Here is a 15,408-nt window from a genome sequence, read left to right as displayed (position 1 = left end):
GCATAAATCATAACAGACGACGATTGAAGGAAAGGAAGCGTTAGCCTCTACGCCGATGCCTGGACGACCTTGAAGCCCTCGGACAGCATCTTCTGAATCTCTTCGTCCTTGTGCTGGAGGAAGCCCAGCGTGTACTCGACATCACGCCATTGTCGCTCATTCTCAGCGCGGGGCAGACGTGCAGCAAGCTTGTTGGAGAGCTGTTTAGCTTGTTTCTCCTATACATTATCAGCAAAGTGTCCAGATCGACATCTGTAGCAGCAGGGGAATTTACCTTCTCGATGTATCCAGCCAGATACTTGATGATGCGCCTGAATGTATCTTCATTGAGCGCAGTGTCGGCACTGAGAGTACTGAACATGTCCACAAACTGGTTGTAAATGGCGTTGTCCTTCGTAGCAAGTTCGCTGAAGAACATGCGGGCCATTTCTGTGATTTTCTTATCGCTGTCTTCAATACACTTAGCCATCTCCGCAAGCTGACCCTTGACTTTGACCTGACCAGCCAAGATGAGGAAGGTCAGGGTCTGGAGACACGTCCGCTTGACACTCTGATCATTGTCGTCGAGACGGCGGTACAGGAACTCGGTGTCTTGTTCGACCAAGTGGTTGAAGCAGACAGCCATATCACCAAGAGCAATGACAAGATTGCTTCGAACGATGGCGTCTTGGCTGCGCTCAAGGATGACGAGCAGAAGATCGAGGTGGCTTTCGCAGTACTCTTGGCTGACGCACATGAGTTTGCCCAGGCAAAGCGCAGCCTGGGCCTGCAAGGTTGGGTGGTTGTACGAGGTGTTATTGGCGCAGATATCTGACACCAAGGGGCCAAAGTTGGCGAGGACGGACTGTGGACCGAACAGCAGCTCACGCTCTCGAACATGAGTAATGGCATCTGTAAAGTCGTCTTCGTTGGTACCCGCCATGAGATCGAGATCATCTGTATCAGCCTCAGGTGCAGGCGTTGGGTCCTTCGCTGCGCCTCTCTTCCGGCCTTTCTTCATTGGCGTCGGCTCTGGTACGAGAGACTTTCGAGGCGCTGCCTTCTTGTCTTTTTCTCTTTCGGCCTTTCTACGCTTAAACTCCAGCTCGCAAAGCTCAAGGTGGACGATTTGCTTGATGGCAACGTGCCCGACAATGAAGAGGAGCTGCGACAGTGCTAGAGCAGAGTTCTGCTGCTTCTTCGGAATCGATGAATCGACTGCATCAGCATCGGGCATCTCCTCGTCTTCATCCACGTCCATGCGGTCCGGGTCCTCGTCCTTCAAACCTGAGCTTGATGTTGGACGAGAAGATGCTTTCGCGGCGAACACTCTCTTCGTCACCTGCCTGATGGTTTCCGAACAGAGCACGTCTGGGTGTTTCGACAATACGTAAATAGCACTGATCGCTTGCTCCGCCACGCCAAACCATTCTTTGCTGTCAGACTCGAGCTCGCACATGGCACCAAGTCTGACCAACACTGCGTGATCATTGGGTAGCTTGACCGATGGGGCCGGGGCTGTTCCAGCCTGTTGCTTCCCGGAGGCTGCGCTGATTCGGCGAAGAGCAACACAGGTGTATCGAGCAAGCCCAAAGTCGCGATGACCAAGCTTGCCCAGGCCAATCTTCAGACAAGTCTCCATCTCATTCACAATGATCTCAGGCGAAGAAAGCGCCAGCATGCCCAAAACGATGATGGCTCCTCGGCGCTGTCGCATGGAAATATCCTTCTTCTGGTAGCCATAGATTCCCCAAAGCTTCTCGATGACCAGGTTATTGACTGCTCCTTGCTTCATCATCGTGCTGAGAAGCTGTTCGAGGGAGATGAGGTCGGCGGGTGTTGTATCGAACGTCAGACTAATCATACCGCGTGTGATATAGTTGGCAGCTTGATTGTCATCGCACCCGGGAGGTGCATTGAAGAACAAGCCCTTGTAGCAGTCGATAAGATGTGCCTGGACGCCCTTGCCTTCGTCGCTGTTGCCCTTGGTCCAGATGAGTCGAAGCATTCGTTTGATGCCGAGTCTAGCGTTTGCGATCTTGTATGCATCGATTGTGGTGAAGAAGTCCATCGCCTCAATGACCTCGCTCTTGTTCTTCGAGGAAAGCAGCTGCATCACCTGCTCGGCTGCATCGTTGACCACTTCGATGAATCTCAGAGCTGATCGTACAAACGAGCGTAGCTTGTTGAACTTCTCCAGCTCCTGAATCTTTGCAGCGTCCTGCGCCTTCTCTTGCTCCCTCTTTTCTACCGCAGCCTGAAGCTCTTCTGAATTTTGTGGGGCAGCAGCATCTGCTTGGGTTGCATCAAGAAGCATCGACTCGTCGACTTCTCCAGGCGCATGCTCTTGGAGCTCTTTCTCAGCAGGCTTCAGCGCTGCAATACTTTGCTCAATACTCTCCAGTCCCTGCTCCCAAGGCTCTGTTGACAAAAGACCGCCGTACATGGCCGAGAAGGGGTGTGTTTCGACGAGTTTCGAAAGGAGCTTGATCGCATTTCGTCGTACGTTGCTACTCTTGTCTTTGAGGCTTTGTTCAGCATAGTCTGCAGCCATCTGACGACGCTTGCGCCCTTGCTTCGAGCTCAAATGTGGCAGATCACAGAGCTTGACGTAGACTTGCATGACTCTGCAACGACAGTACGGGTTGATATCCAAGAAACGCTGCTCAAGCACGTCGAAGAAGATGTCGATATTTCTCTTGTGAGCTTCGCTGCGATCGTCCTGGCTCAGCTTGCTCAGCATATTGATCAGATTGCCGCACACTTCAATCATAGCGCATCGCAACGTGTAAGCCTCGCTATCCAGCAGATTGTTGAGCAGGGCACCTTGCTTGATGATGAGATTTGGCAGCAGCTCAGAGATCTTGATCAGGAACGTCGAGACAGACTTCGGACCCTTCAAATCTGTAGCGCTGTACTCCCTGGTACTGATATCTTTCAATACATCCTCAGCCAATTGTGAATAGTCGTAGGCATCGGCGAGGGTGTGGAGGAACTCGGCCATGGGCTCCGAGAGATGCTCGAAGTACGTGAGACATTGGTTGATCGATGTCTGTGCGGTGTATGCGTGACCATGGTGCTTGACAGCGATGCAGAGCACCCTGAAGCAGTGATTACGGATGGCGTTGTTCTTGACTCTGGCTTCGTTCTCCAAGATGTGGTACACGGGCTTAGTGAAGAGGCTAATGAAGGTGTCGCGTTCTGACGTAGTGACGAATATGCGACTCAGCTTCAGCTTCAACACTTTGCTCACCCGATCGAGCGCTGTTTCGAGCTGCGCCGCTGCATCCCATGTCCCGTCCTTGCTACTGCCCTTGGCTTTCCCCGTCTTACCTCTCCCTCTTGCTGCTGGCGCCGAGGCCGACTTCTCCAGCGCTCTTGTCTCGACTGCGGTTATGGTCCATTTGAGTAAGAACGCGTACATCTCCAAGATGTTTTTGTGGTATGAAATCGCATCTTGGTCTTCGGCTTCGAGATCGGCGTGTACGACATCGGCTTGTGTAGAAAGTGCGGATACTATAAGGTCGAGGATCTTGCCGAGCGCGGTCGGTGGTATTTGCGACGAATTCCTAGATAGGAAACTCGAATTAGAGACATAACCTTGCGATCTTCTACATGAGTAGACGGGGCGGACTGGAACACACTTGAGGAGGAACTGAAGTGTGTCAAAGACTGAAGCGCGAGTGATCGCATCTGGGCTCTCCGCTACTGCGTCCACCACAGAGTTCAGTTCGCTGTCAATCAGAGACAGCGAGGACAGCGCTTCTGGGTCATCTTCGCACTCTTGCACTGCTCGAGAGGCTTCCGGCGTTGGAATCGTCGAGGGATCGCTGTCGAACAGCTTGATCGCCTCATTGATGTCAAAATCAATGCGCGCCTCCATTATGCGCAGAGTCGCGTGAGGAAAGAAGAAGAAAAAGAAAGAGCCGGAAAGACGGCGACACAGCGTCGTTATGGGCGTGTTGTTGCAACCACACACAGCAAACAGACGATGCGGGCGCCCGCCGCACAGGACGCGCCTTCTGTTTGGTTGTTGTTGTGCTTTAACCGCATTGAGATGGTGCAGCTGGTCGCGTCTTTCAACGGAAGCCCGCAGCACTACTCACACACGCAAACAACAACACGAGATCTGCAGCACTTGACCATGTCGAAGACTCGAACGGCGCTGCAGCGTCAGACAGAGCAGATTAATGTGCATGAGGACGACCAGAAAGACGAGGAAGTCAATTCAGAGCTAGGCGAAAGCATGGATCCCCTCGATGAAAGCGGACACACGGTCGACAGCAGTGACGAGGAAGTCGAAGACGCCGTTGCCGAAGACATGTCACGCTTTGAGGAAACCTTTGTCGGTATCAACAAGCGGTTTCGACTAATTAACCGCATCGGTGAAGGTAAGTCTGCACACATTGGCTTGCTATAAGCAGGGTCACATGGTAGGGCTTACAATGCTGGTAGGGACATTCTCAACAGTCTACAAGGCCGAAGATCTGGAGTACAACAAGTACGACAACAACTGGGACATCGAAGAACGCGAGAACTCGCCTGAAAACCGAAAACGATCAAAACGCCCCCACTATGTTGCTATCAAGAAGATCTACGTCACGAGTAGTCCCATTCGTATCTTCAATGAGCTGGAACTGCTGTACGATCTGAGAGACTCCGATTCCGTGTGCCCGCTCATCACCGCTTTCCGGCATTTGGACCAAGTTGTCGCCGTTCTGCCTTACTTTCAACACCGCGACTTCAGGGACTACTACCGGGACATGAGAATTTCAGAGATGCGCTTGTACTTCCGGAGTATGTTCACCGCACTTCGAGCAGTGCATCACAAGAAGATCATTCACCGCGATGTCAAGCCAACCAATTTCTTATACAACCCTGCGTTGAAGCGTGGGGTTCTGGTTGATTTTGGCCTTGCAGAACGCGAGGGCACAGACTGGAATCCATGCGCATGTCATCTTCCAGACGAGGACCGCCGTCACAGAGTGTCGCACAGCGTGTATGCGCAAACCCAGTCTTCAGGCCATAATACGTCCAGCTACCCCAAGAACGACACGCGAAACAGCCGTCGAGCCAATCGAGCCGGCACTCGTGGCTTCCGTGCCCCTGAGGTCCTCCTGAAATGTACACAACAGACATGCTCTATCGACATGTGGAGCGTGGGCGTCATTCTCTTGACCATGCTCTCTCGCCGCTTCCCGTTCTTCCACAGTGCAGACGATATCGATGCTCTGCTCGAAATCACAACGATCTTTGGTCGCAAGAAGATGAGAGAGACATCACTGCTGCACGGCCAAGTCTTCGAGACGAACGTTCCCAGCTACAGCGAGAGTGGTCATAGCCTGGAAAAGATCATCCTGTGGTGCACAGGACGGACTGGCGACAAGACTGCGCCAAAGAAGGAGCTGGAAGGGGATGAGAAGGAAGCTGTGCAATTCCTGCACCGCTTGCTGGAGTGCAACCCAGGCAAACGCATCACTGCTGATGAAGCTCTTCGACACCCCTTTATTGCGAAGGCTCACGAAGAGGAGGTTGTGGACGACGAAATAAACGACCTTGTCGAAGCATAAACGATCGATGATGATGACGCACTTACGATATGATCAGAGCATGGGAGGCGTTTAGGCACGGAATTGCTCGCTTGAAGCATAGGATTTGGAGTTTCTGGCCATCTAGGGACGGCAAACTGATGAGACGTTGCGATACCCTCAGCCTTGTATACTACGACCGCTCCATGTATTGCTCCAGACGATAATACGAATACGAATACAAGGAATATAACAAACCACCCGCAAATGCTGGCTTCTGGTACAACAGCGGCTGTCTGATTTGCTGCATAAACACACGATATCCTACATCGTCACTTGTCACTCTCATACTACCTGCTTCTTCGCGGCCTCGGCCCTCTCCGCGGCATGCCTCTCGGCCCTGCTCTTGACCTTCTCCGCCTTCCTCCTCTCTCGCTTCGTCTCTCTCTGCCCTCCTTGCCCCGAATGCGCCTCCTTTGAGGTGCTCGCCGCTCTTGTCTTCTCAATCTCTCCATGCACGCGCAGCTTCTCCACGGCCTCCTCCAGCGTCGGAATCCTGACTCCCTGTTTCTTCGCAAGCGCCAGCCTCTGCACACTCGCCGCCCTCCCCCTCTCCGCTGCCCTGACATCCTTCAGCAAGCGCTCTTGCGTCCTCAACTGATCCAGTTCCTCGGCGCTCAGAACCCTCGGCCTGTTCTCGACGGGCGCGCCGAACGGCGCCACGATGGCGGTGACAACGTGTCGGATGGTTGACGACGTGCGATGCCCAGACGTGATACGAACGACATCACCTTCGATGAGCGAGTTGTTCGGGTCCGACACCGTGTAGTGCTTGTGCGCGGGGAAGTGCTTGCGGAACAGCTTGTTCCATTCCTGGCCTGCGACGCGGACTTTTACTGCGCGAGACATCTTCCCTGCCGACACGACGACGCCAACTTTTTGCGAGGTGATGTATTGCTGCACCAGGGGCGCGGCGGTGGCCGCCTTTGCTACGGCTTTTGTGGCCATGTTGGGCAGTCGGAGGTGCGATCGAGGGCGCGAAAGTATAGGTGCTGGGAGCGATTGGAGGGTGAAGTGTGGATAGACGGCAAGCAAATGCGTCTCCGTGGTATCGTATACGTGTGCGATGGGTTCGTGTGGTGTCTTGCCGCAATCGATGCACGCGGAGATGCCTTTCTCTCCGCAAAAAGTGCCAAAGATTGACGCGAAGTCGCAGCGCGCCAAGATTTGCTCCGATTGGTCCGAGATGTTGACACGATATCATAGAGCTCCAGATTACAGCTTCATGTTTCACTTCCGCTGCGGTCTTTTCCTCCAGTTCTCGTAGACGTAGCGTTCATTTCGGCAGTTTCTTGTGCGTTTATGTCGCTTCTTCTGTGTTCAAAGTCACCCAATTCGTTCTGCACAACCACTTCTGCCCTTCAAGACGCCGTGCTGGTGTCCCGCACAGAGTAAGATGCTCATAAGGATAGCGCAACTGGCGCTGCTGTTGTGCTTTGCGCTGCTGGTACTCGGTGCAGAGGACTACTACAAGGTACGGAAAGACTCCCTCCGTTAGCTCGCATGGAGCGAGCCCTTCACAATTCAAGTCGCGCAATTACTGACTCCACATGCTGTAGCTGCTAGGACTGAGGAAGGATGCTTCCGAGCGCGATATCAAGAAAGCCTACCGCACTCTGAGCAAGAAGTTCCACCCAGATAAGAATCCGTATGCCAAAGCACCCCACTACCAAGACGTCTGTTAACACTTGCCAGTGGAGATGAGACCGCAAGCCAGAAGTTCGTCGCAGTTGCCGAAGCCTACGATGTCCTCAGCGTCGAGGAGACCCGCAAGATCTACGACCAATATGGCCACGATGGTATCGAGCAACACAAGAAGGGCAACGGTCCAGGCCAGCGTCACGACCCCTTCGACCTCTTCTCGCGCTTCTTTGGTGGATCAGGGCACTTTGGGCACCAGGGTGGGGAGCGACGGGGCCCTAACATGGATGTCCGCGTCGCCGTACCCCTGCGAGACTTCTACAACGGACGCAAGACCGAGTTCACCATTGAGAAGCAGGCTATCTGCTCTGCCTGCGAAGGCTCTGGCTCAGCAGACGGGCATGTCGAGACTTGCGGTACCTGCGGCGGACGTGGCGCGGTGATCAGGAGACAACAGCTGGCGCCCGGACTTTTCCAGCAGGTGCAGATGCAGTGCGATGCCTGTGGCGGTAAGGGCAAGACAATCAAGCATCCATGCTCGGTCTGTCACGGCAGCAGAGTCGTTCGCGAATCTGAGACACACGAACTCGACATCGAAAAGGGCATGCCCAAGGGCGTGCACATCACGTACGAAAACGAAGCAGATGAGAGCCCCGACTACGTTGCTGGAGACTTGATCGTCCACCTCATCGAAGCAGACGCAGCTCTCGGCGCGCAGGATCACGAACGCACAGATGGTACCTTCTTCCGCCGCCGAGGCCCAGACCTGTTCTGGCGGGAGGTGCTTTCGCTGAGGGAGGCGTGGATGGGCGACTGGACGCGCAACGTCACACATCTGGACGGACACATTGTCAAGCTGTCTCGCAAGCGCGGCGAAGTTGTACAACCCAATACGGTCGAGATCTTGAAAGAGGAGGGTATGCCCATCTGGCACCAGCAGCTCGAGAACAACGACGGGTTACAGTACGGTAATCTGCATGTCGAGTATGTTGTTGTGCTGCCGGATCAGATGGAGAAGGGTATGGAGAAGGACTTCTGGGCTGTGTGGGATAAGTACAGGAAGAGGAGCGGTGTCGTCCTCGATAAGGCGCTGAACAGACCGGAAGGCGAGATCAAGATGCCGGGTGCGGATGGGCATGATGAGCTATAGAGCACGATGGATGAATGTTTGCATGATATGGATACCCGTGGGAGAAGAGGAGTCGTGGAGTTGGTCGACAATGCAGTGTGAGCAGAGGAACAGGCTTGAATGTACAGAGCGAACAAGATCAACAAGCATGTCACAAGCTCTCACGTCGGAGGAGCCTATCCAGGCAGACGTCACTTGACCGATCGTACTCACGCTTAGTCATACGAACGCAGAAAGGTGGTGGTCAGCGAACTGTATTGGTTGAGGCTCAACTGCCTCTCGGAAAAGACATGCCGATAACCTGCGCTCACGAACATGACCTCCGCCCCCACTGCGCCATCACGAAGCCGCAAGGCCTCCGCCGATGATCAATATAGCGCTCGCGTCCAGCCTCGCAAAGTCTACATACAATAGCGACTATGACTAGGCAGTTTCAATACATACATTTGCCGGTTCCTGTACGGTCGCTCCGCCGTTGTTGTTTGCTACTTCCCGTCCTGCAGTTACATCTGCTGTTTGCGATATCTTGCGACTGCCTCCAGACTGACTGGTAGATGGAAGAGCGCGACAACAAGCTTCACTGATCGTCTAGCGCACGATGAGTAGCCTCAAGCGTTCGAGATCTGACCCGCCGCCGCCTATCACCGTCGAAGATACAGCGACTGGCGAGCCGCCGCAGCCGTCGCCTTCGCCGACTACAGGTTTGTACCTACCTGCAGGCTCTAGTCTGACGTTAATCGGAAAACAGAGCGAGCCAAGACCTTCGACGTCCGACCAACGCACTATCGCGAGGAATCATCGCCAGACGTCCGCCAGCGCCGCAACACCACCTTCGGACACAAGCGCAAGCACAGCCCAAACCTCCAGTGGCACGAGGATTGGACAGACAAGAGCTGGACTCACGGCCGCGTTCTATTGGTTGACTATGTGGGGAAGGACCACACGCCAGAAGGCAGGAGGAAGGTCGTCAGCCAAGAGTTCTGCGATGTCGACAGCCTGAGGCGATTTTATAGGAAGAAGGACCTCTCACAACAGGCTGCACTGCGGGTCATCCATGTGCAGAATGCTCCCTGGGCGACGCGATTCTTGCTGGGCAAGTTCAATATTGACGGAGGGCATGATCTTGTAGGCACAACGTTTGGACGATGGGCGCAGTATGAACGGCCGCTCGTGCGGAATGGCAAGCCGGTCCCGAATGGAAGGACGTTCCGTGTTCAGCGAGATCCTTGGAGGGGCATCAGTCGTACTTCGTTCAGTTGCGATTATTTGAAGAACTACCCGCGGGGAAAGGTTCGCAAGATCAAGAGGGGGACCAAGATGATGGAGCTCAATGGCTACGATGCGGACGAGATGCCTCATTACGCTTATGACGCACTCGTACAGCGTCTGTCTGTTTATGTGCAACTGAGCACCTCGACTCCTGGGTCAGCGACCGATCCTGATATGCCCAATCCGTACAACGAAGAAGAATTTGAGGACTATCAGCGTCTGAAGAAGTCGTATGGCGATGTCAACGCAAACGAGCATCGGGAGAAGTACATTCCCAAGCTCAACACCCTCGATAACGGCAGCACTATCATCCTCTTTGAATCATCACAATCCGGCGATGTTAAGGACACGCTGATCGGCGCTCGACAAGAGGTAGAATCTCGCTGGCGACGTCTTACCTTCTACCTCTCACGCGCAGAGGCGTCTTCAGATGAGACACTTACGATCGAATGCATGGACTACCTTCTGAAGGACATCTTCCAAGCGCTCGCTTATAACTGGACCCGCTTCCTTGCCGCCTGCGAAACACATGTTGGTATCCTCGAGGACAAGATATATGAGAATCCTGCGGATGAATCCCGAGACCAGGAACTCTGGAGCAACAGTGCCCTGTGGAACAAGGTGGAACGTTTGATCTGGAAACACCGTGACATGGTGGGCGACACGCGCAACTACCTCCACGAACTTGCTTCTGGCGATCCCAAGGAAGACGAGGAATGGCTGGGAGATACACCATCGCAACTCGAGCGCCTTACCAACCAATGCGAGCGCGACATCATAAACCCCACAAAGGACCTTGCAGAGCTGATGTACAAGAGCGTGGGCATTCGCGACGCCCGACACTCCCTGCAGCTTGGTCTCTCCATGTGGCGACTGAGCTGGATCACGTTCATCTTCCTACCGCTTACTTTCGTGTGCGGCTTCTTCGGCATGAACGTCGATGCCTTCGAGGGCAACCCCAGCATCAAATGGTTCTTCGTCACCGCCGTCCCTGTCCTGGTCACTGTTCTCATCCTCTGGTACGGCGTAAAGCATTCGCTATCCACACAGCGCCAGAACCCGCTCCGCAGAGGCGTGTACGAAGCTCTCTACCACGACCTGGCAACAGACTACCCTCACTTATGGACCCGCCGCGGCCCCAAAGACGACCTCACCATGGTAGGCTCATTTGGTTTACTCAAATGGCGCCTCGTGCGCCGATGGTTTAGCAGCGAGAAACTGCAAAAGAGAGGCGAATACAACGCCGCGATCGACGAATTCGGCACTTGGAGCCGCATAAAGCAATACCTCGTCCGCCAGTGGCTCCCCCAGCTGCGCATTGTCATCGCCGAAACACTTCCCCAGACGAGCAAACCGGATGATGGGCAGCTGGAAGAAGTGGCCATCGTCGCTAAAGATCTCGGTGCCATTGGAGAGCTTATGAGTATCGCGACGCCGGTTGCGCTTGCAGAGATCGAACCGACGGCGGCGAGCCGGTTGCAGAGGAGAATCCCACGGGACAGGTTGAAGAGCTTAAGTCCCACGAGGAGCGATGGGAGTGGCAGACCGAGTAGTGATGGGGGAATGAGCGGAGTTATGGTTGATGAGAGGGGGGTCAGTGAGGAGGAGAGGAGTGGCGATGAGTGCAGTGCTGACGAAGAGAGGGAGTGGGAGTTGGAGAGAGCGAGGCAGCGACTGAGGCTAGATGTGCCGTATCTCAATGGGCGATTGAACTAGATCTGCCTTCCGGAAATAGTTATCACACACAGTCCTTTTCTGCACAATGACATCTTCCAGCACACATGTCTTCTTTAATCCAGTTTTCGAGGGCTCAACACAAACCCCTTGGCCCTGGCTCGCGTAGCTCGACGTCCAAGTCATCTCGTAGCTCGAGCCCCAGACCAGTGTCGTCCATGTAGCAGCCTCGTGGTCTTGTCTGTATACGTTGCGGGGCAGACCGCATATATTGTCGCGTTTGTTGTCCCATTGCGAGGCCTGCTGGTAGTGGCACTTCCATGAGGTCTAGCATCTGCCGTTGAAGCAGGGCAGGCTTGGTCCTACTTCAGTCTCTGATCTGTCGGCATTGACGGCGGGTATTGAAAGAAGGGCGACGTGCCGAGGATGTTAGAGATTCGCATGCTGATAGTGGAGAGTGAAGGCGTGGAAGAGGGTATAGTGTTGATTGAATACTGAGATGGCCTTCAAGATATATCCCTTACAAGTGGACTGCTCTTGATAGTCAGACGAGGCTGACTGGATGTTCTGGGGAGGCTGTGAGTTGTGCGGTGGTTGCTGTGGCAAGTTACACGTGCAAGAAATACACACGAGAAGGAAGACATTACTATCCCATGGACGTTCAGTCCATGCTATCGATGATAGGCTTTTCATGCAACTTTAAGATGCCCATTACCCTAATCGTGTATCCGAATACCTAGTGTAGGACTCGACCCTCGTGTTGACGCTTTGACAGGCGTTCGTCAGGCAGACTTTCGAACTCTGACCGAAGTGCTTAGCATGCCCACCTTACATTAGGCGGGCGATGGCACCGAACATGAACCACACATACGCATGAATTGATTGAGAATCAGCTTGCTGTACTGTCGGGCTCAAAGCGTGAAAGAGACCAGATCCTTAAGCGGTTCTGTCGCTGCGGCTTGTATGTCGAGATAGCGCGGGTCACAGTGGTTCAGCTGGTCGCCCAAGGGTAGTTTATAATGTACAGCCGTGAACCGTGAGCAACGTAGTTTTTTGGCGTCTTCGACGGCCTGTCACGCAGCGCAGTGCTGCCTTTCCTGACGTACCAACACTCAGGGAACGGTCTGAAACAAACACCAAGCTTCTTGAGCTCCGACGCAGAACTTAATTTGAACAGCCAGTCCACGTCGCTCGCGTCGTACTCGATTGGAGTTGCTCGTCCACTGATCGCTCGTACAACGGAGTCTGGCGATCCATCTGGCAGGGGTCTGGCAATTCCGGACCCCAGGCCGTGACCCATATCAATGGCAAATAACCACAACTTGTCCCACTGAACGCCTGCTAGTCGGTACCCTTCTGCTATCTCCTGTTCCTTCATTGAGACTTCCTGCCAGGCGCGGGTCATGATGCGGCGTATATGTGTAACGTTGACGAGGGGTAATGTGCCTTTCTCCCCTGCGAACGTCGAGATGTTGAAAACGGGGTTCGCGTACAGTACAGGAAGAGCCTCATCGTACACAGTCTTGCATGAGCGTAACACTGTTGAGTGGAAGCGACAGCTAGTGTTGTCATGATCGAGGTGAAACAGTTGACCTTGAATCCGCTCTTTCCTTCGAGGGTCATCTGGCTCGCAACCGATACTCTGGGTGGGAACATTCTGCTCCCAATTCCCCACCATATGTGCTCTTGCTCCACCGAACAGCTCCTTGTAGATGAGAAGCCGTATCTCAACAGGAAGGTCTAGGAAGCGAAAGGAGCGATAGTGTCTTGGATTCAGAACACCGACATACTCGCAGATGAGGCGCAGCTTGCCGACGATCATAGAAGTCGCGTCCATGAAGAACGATGGTGGAGGAAAGATGGGGTGGCAGCCTTGAGAGTGCGGCATTCGGCAAAGGTTCCACTTGCTGTCCGGAAACGTCTAGCGCTACTTCGTACAAGCGCGACGATCTGCTCAGTGCTAGTCATCTGGCTATCTTTCACATCCCATCTCAACAATCGCCAGTTTGCCCGGGAAAATCTACGTTCTTAGCAATAAGATCCGAAACCTGTGGGAAAGAGTTAGGAAGGCTTATTGTTGAAGCGATTGAGACACATTGATGGCCAGCGCTGCGCCAATTCAAAACAGGCCATATCGATCGCACAAGGTGCCCGCCTGCCTCAGATGTCGGTCGCGTAAAATCCGCTGTCATATCGACATTCCTGGAGAACCATGTCTATCATGTCGGGAACGACGTCTGAAATGCCAGTATGTGGACTCATCAACAAGCTCACCGACAGAGGAGAACGGTGACCGGAAACCTGCAAAGCGTCGAAGGGTCAGCGCCGATGGCATGGAAGAGGGGCCTTTGCGGCCTCGGTCAGCACCGATTCTGCATAAGCCGACAAACAATCCGTCTGCGTCCATTATCATGGCATCTCATCTTGCCGAGGACCTGGACATCTTCAACCGTCATCTCGCCAAGCACCGCAAGCCTGGGGGAGAAGCCGCCGACAATTCGGCCTACCAGACCCTTAACCACGATGTACAGGATCCCATCACATATGTCACAGTTCCAAGATTTCGGACCGGACTGCCACCTGGAAGTGGATGTGGGCGATCGCAGCTGGATATCCTGGAGCAAATCATGGGTCCGTTCAAGCGAGAGGTCATTGAGCTGTACTTCAGGCATCTTCACTATCATTTCCCGGTCCTTGACGAAGAGATGTGCGCACTTCTTCGCGGCGGCCAGCTCGATAAGGCGCCGAACAACTTGCTCTGTGTCATCTTTGCTCATGGGTCACCATTATGGCCAAGATCAGAAACGCTGAAGATGCACCCGAGGCCAGATGCGCATTATGTGTGGAACAAGGCTATCTCAGCAACCCTGGAAGATTTTCTGAGTCCTGGCATGTCAACAATATCAACAGCGATTCTTGACCAGATTGGCCGCCCATCTGTCTCGATCGTTGGCAACATCACACTCTGTGGCAAGACTGTCTCGCTCGCCCAAACGTTTGGTCTGCATCGCGACCCAGCGAAGTGGAACATCACAGAGAATGAGAGATCTGTTCGAGTGCGACTGTGGTGGTGTGTGCTCATCACGGATACTTGGTCCAGCGTCGCGTACGGTGGTCCTCCACACATCACCAAAGGCTATCACGACGTGCCTCGACCGACAGTTGGATCACTCATCAGCCACAAAGCAGGCCAACAACAAAAGCAGGCGACTACGTGTTTTGTGCATTTCTGTGCATTGACAGAATTGGTGCAATCCATCATTCCTCTCATCTATCAAATTGAGCCGGACCGCATGCAATTGTCTCAGCAAGTGGCCCACTTCAAGCGCGAGCTGAACAATCTGGATGCCCAGCTGCCCACCTGTAAGTCATTAATTGCATTTCCTTGCTCGTGACAGTTGTTGATCAATATGTAGGGCTGCCACTTCCCAATCAGCCAGGATCTAGCAACCTGTGGTTCTGCTTTCTCTCTACTCGACTACTCCTCGCGCGTGTGACGCTACGCTCTGCAGTCCTTGAGGGTGATAGCACACTGGGACGAGACAGAATGCACCAACTGCGTACCTCCTCATCTGCTGTCTTGGACTTCCTCCTCACACTTGGTGAACTCCAATTCCAGGATTTCTGGCTCCCCTACGTGACCCACCTCCTCGTACACGCTATCACAGTCTCCCTACGATGCACAGTCGAGACAACAGATCCTGAGATGCGGAACACGTCAGTGGACCGGCTACAGCGTGTGATTGCACATATTCAGTTTGCTCGAGATAACTACGATTGGGACCTGGCCATTTATTGCCTTGAGAGGTGCGCAGAGCCGGTGTCCAGGATAGCATCCTTGAATTCAAGGGAGCCTGCGCCGCCTTCCGAAACCGAATTTACGAGCGTAGCCCCAGCGAACGGGCAAGGTACTGGCGTTGAGGTTCCGCCTTTGCTGATATTCGACGACACCAACTTCTTGCTCTCGGACATATTGGATCCAAATGCATTTGACTTCTCGTTAGAAGCACTGTGGGACACACCTTCTGGCATGACGAACTTCGCGATATAAGGAATTGAAAACTTAAAGACAGTACTCAAATTGAGCATGCCCCGCGGAAGGACTTCTTGCAATCCAGAACGCAGTCA

At 53.7% G+C, this 15,408-nt stretch overlaps 7 protein-coding genes across 7 annotated transcripts; 4 read left to right on the top strand and 3 right to left on the bottom strand.

Annotated features, from left to right (window-relative positions):
- Positions 1–47: 47 nt before the first annotated feature.
- M421DRAFT_2373 (uncharacterized protein) lies at positions 48–3,862 on the bottom strand (the record flags this gene model as incomplete). Its single annotated transcript, XM_033588456.1, has 2 exons — positions 48–218; positions 275–3,862. 2 exons carry the CDS (start codon positions 3,860–3,862, stop codon positions 48–50), a joined length of 3,759 nt encoding a protein of 1,252 aa, XP_033451982.1.
- A 261-nt stretch (positions 3,863–4,123) lies between these two features.
- Positions 4,124–5,549, top strand: M421DRAFT_98821 (kinase-like protein; the record flags this gene model as incomplete). Its single annotated transcript, XM_033598665.1, has 2 exons — positions 4,124–4,370; positions 4,435–5,549. 2 exons carry the CDS (start codon positions 4,124–4,126, stop codon positions 5,547–5,549), a joined length of 1,362 nt encoding a protein of 453 aa, XP_033451981.1.
- A 53-nt stretch (positions 5,550–5,602) lies between these two features.
- On the bottom strand, positions 5,603–6,672 carry M421DRAFT_417494 (nucleic acid-binding protein). The gene has a single exon (XM_033591485.1). The coding sequence runs from the start codon at positions 6,513–6,515 to the stop codon at positions 5,853–5,855; it is 663 nt and encodes a 220-aa protein (XP_033451980.1). The 5' UTR covers positions 6,516–6,672; the 3' UTR covers positions 5,603–5,852.
- Positions 6,673–6,963: 291 nt separating this feature from the next.
- Positions 6,964–8,358, top strand: M421DRAFT_89978 (chaperone protein dnaJ; the record flags this gene model as incomplete). The annotated part of the gene is made up of 3 exons (XM_033597811.1): positions 6,964–7,041; positions 7,127–7,215; positions 7,263–8,358. 3 exons carry the CDS (start codon positions 6,964–6,966, stop codon positions 8,356–8,358), a joined length of 1,263 nt encoding a protein of 420 aa, XP_033451979.1.
- Positions 8,359–8,647: 289 nt separating this feature from the next.
- M421DRAFT_319035 (uncharacterized protein) lies at positions 8,648–11,516 on the top strand. The gene is made up of 2 exons (XM_033589276.1): positions 8,648–9,038; positions 9,086–11,516. Exons 1-2 carry the CDS (start codon positions 8,936–8,938, stop codon positions 11,320–11,322), a joined length of 2,340 nt encoding a protein of 779 aa, XP_033451978.1. The 5' UTR covers positions 8,648–8,935; the 3' UTR covers positions 11,323–11,516.
- A 446-nt stretch (positions 11,517–11,962) lies between these two features.
- On the bottom strand, positions 11,963–13,126 carry M421DRAFT_417491 (uncharacterized protein). The gene is made up of 2 exons (XM_033591484.1): positions 12,383–13,126; positions 11,963–12,350 (listed from the first exon to the last, which is right to left on the bottom strand). The coding sequence occupies exons 1-2, from the start codon at positions 13,115–13,117 to the stop codon at positions 12,192–12,194; spliced, it is 894 nt and encodes a 297-aa protein (XP_033451977.1). The 5' UTR covers positions 13,118–13,126; the 3' UTR covers positions 11,963–12,191.
- A 565-nt stretch (positions 13,127–13,691) lies between these two features.
- M421DRAFT_2367 (uncharacterized protein) lies at positions 13,692–15,331 on the top strand (the record flags this gene model as incomplete). The annotated part of the gene is made up of 2 exons (XM_033588453.1): positions 13,692–14,643; positions 14,697–15,331. 2 exons carry the CDS (start codon positions 13,692–13,694, stop codon positions 15,329–15,331), a joined length of 1,587 nt encoding a protein of 528 aa, XP_033451976.1.
- Between the last annotated feature and the right edge of the window lie 77 nt (positions 15,332–15,408).

The sequence above is a fragment of the Didymella exigua genome, assembly GCF_010094145.1.
Source record: "Didymella exigua CBS 183.55 unplaced genomic scaffold M421scaffold_5, whole genome shotgun sequence".
Lineage (NCBI taxonomy): Eukaryota > Fungi > Ascomycota > Dothideomycetes > Pleosporales > Didymellaceae > Didymella > Didymella exigua.
Note: the sequence above shows the minus strand (reverse complement) of the source record. Positions and strands in the feature narration are given on the sequence as shown.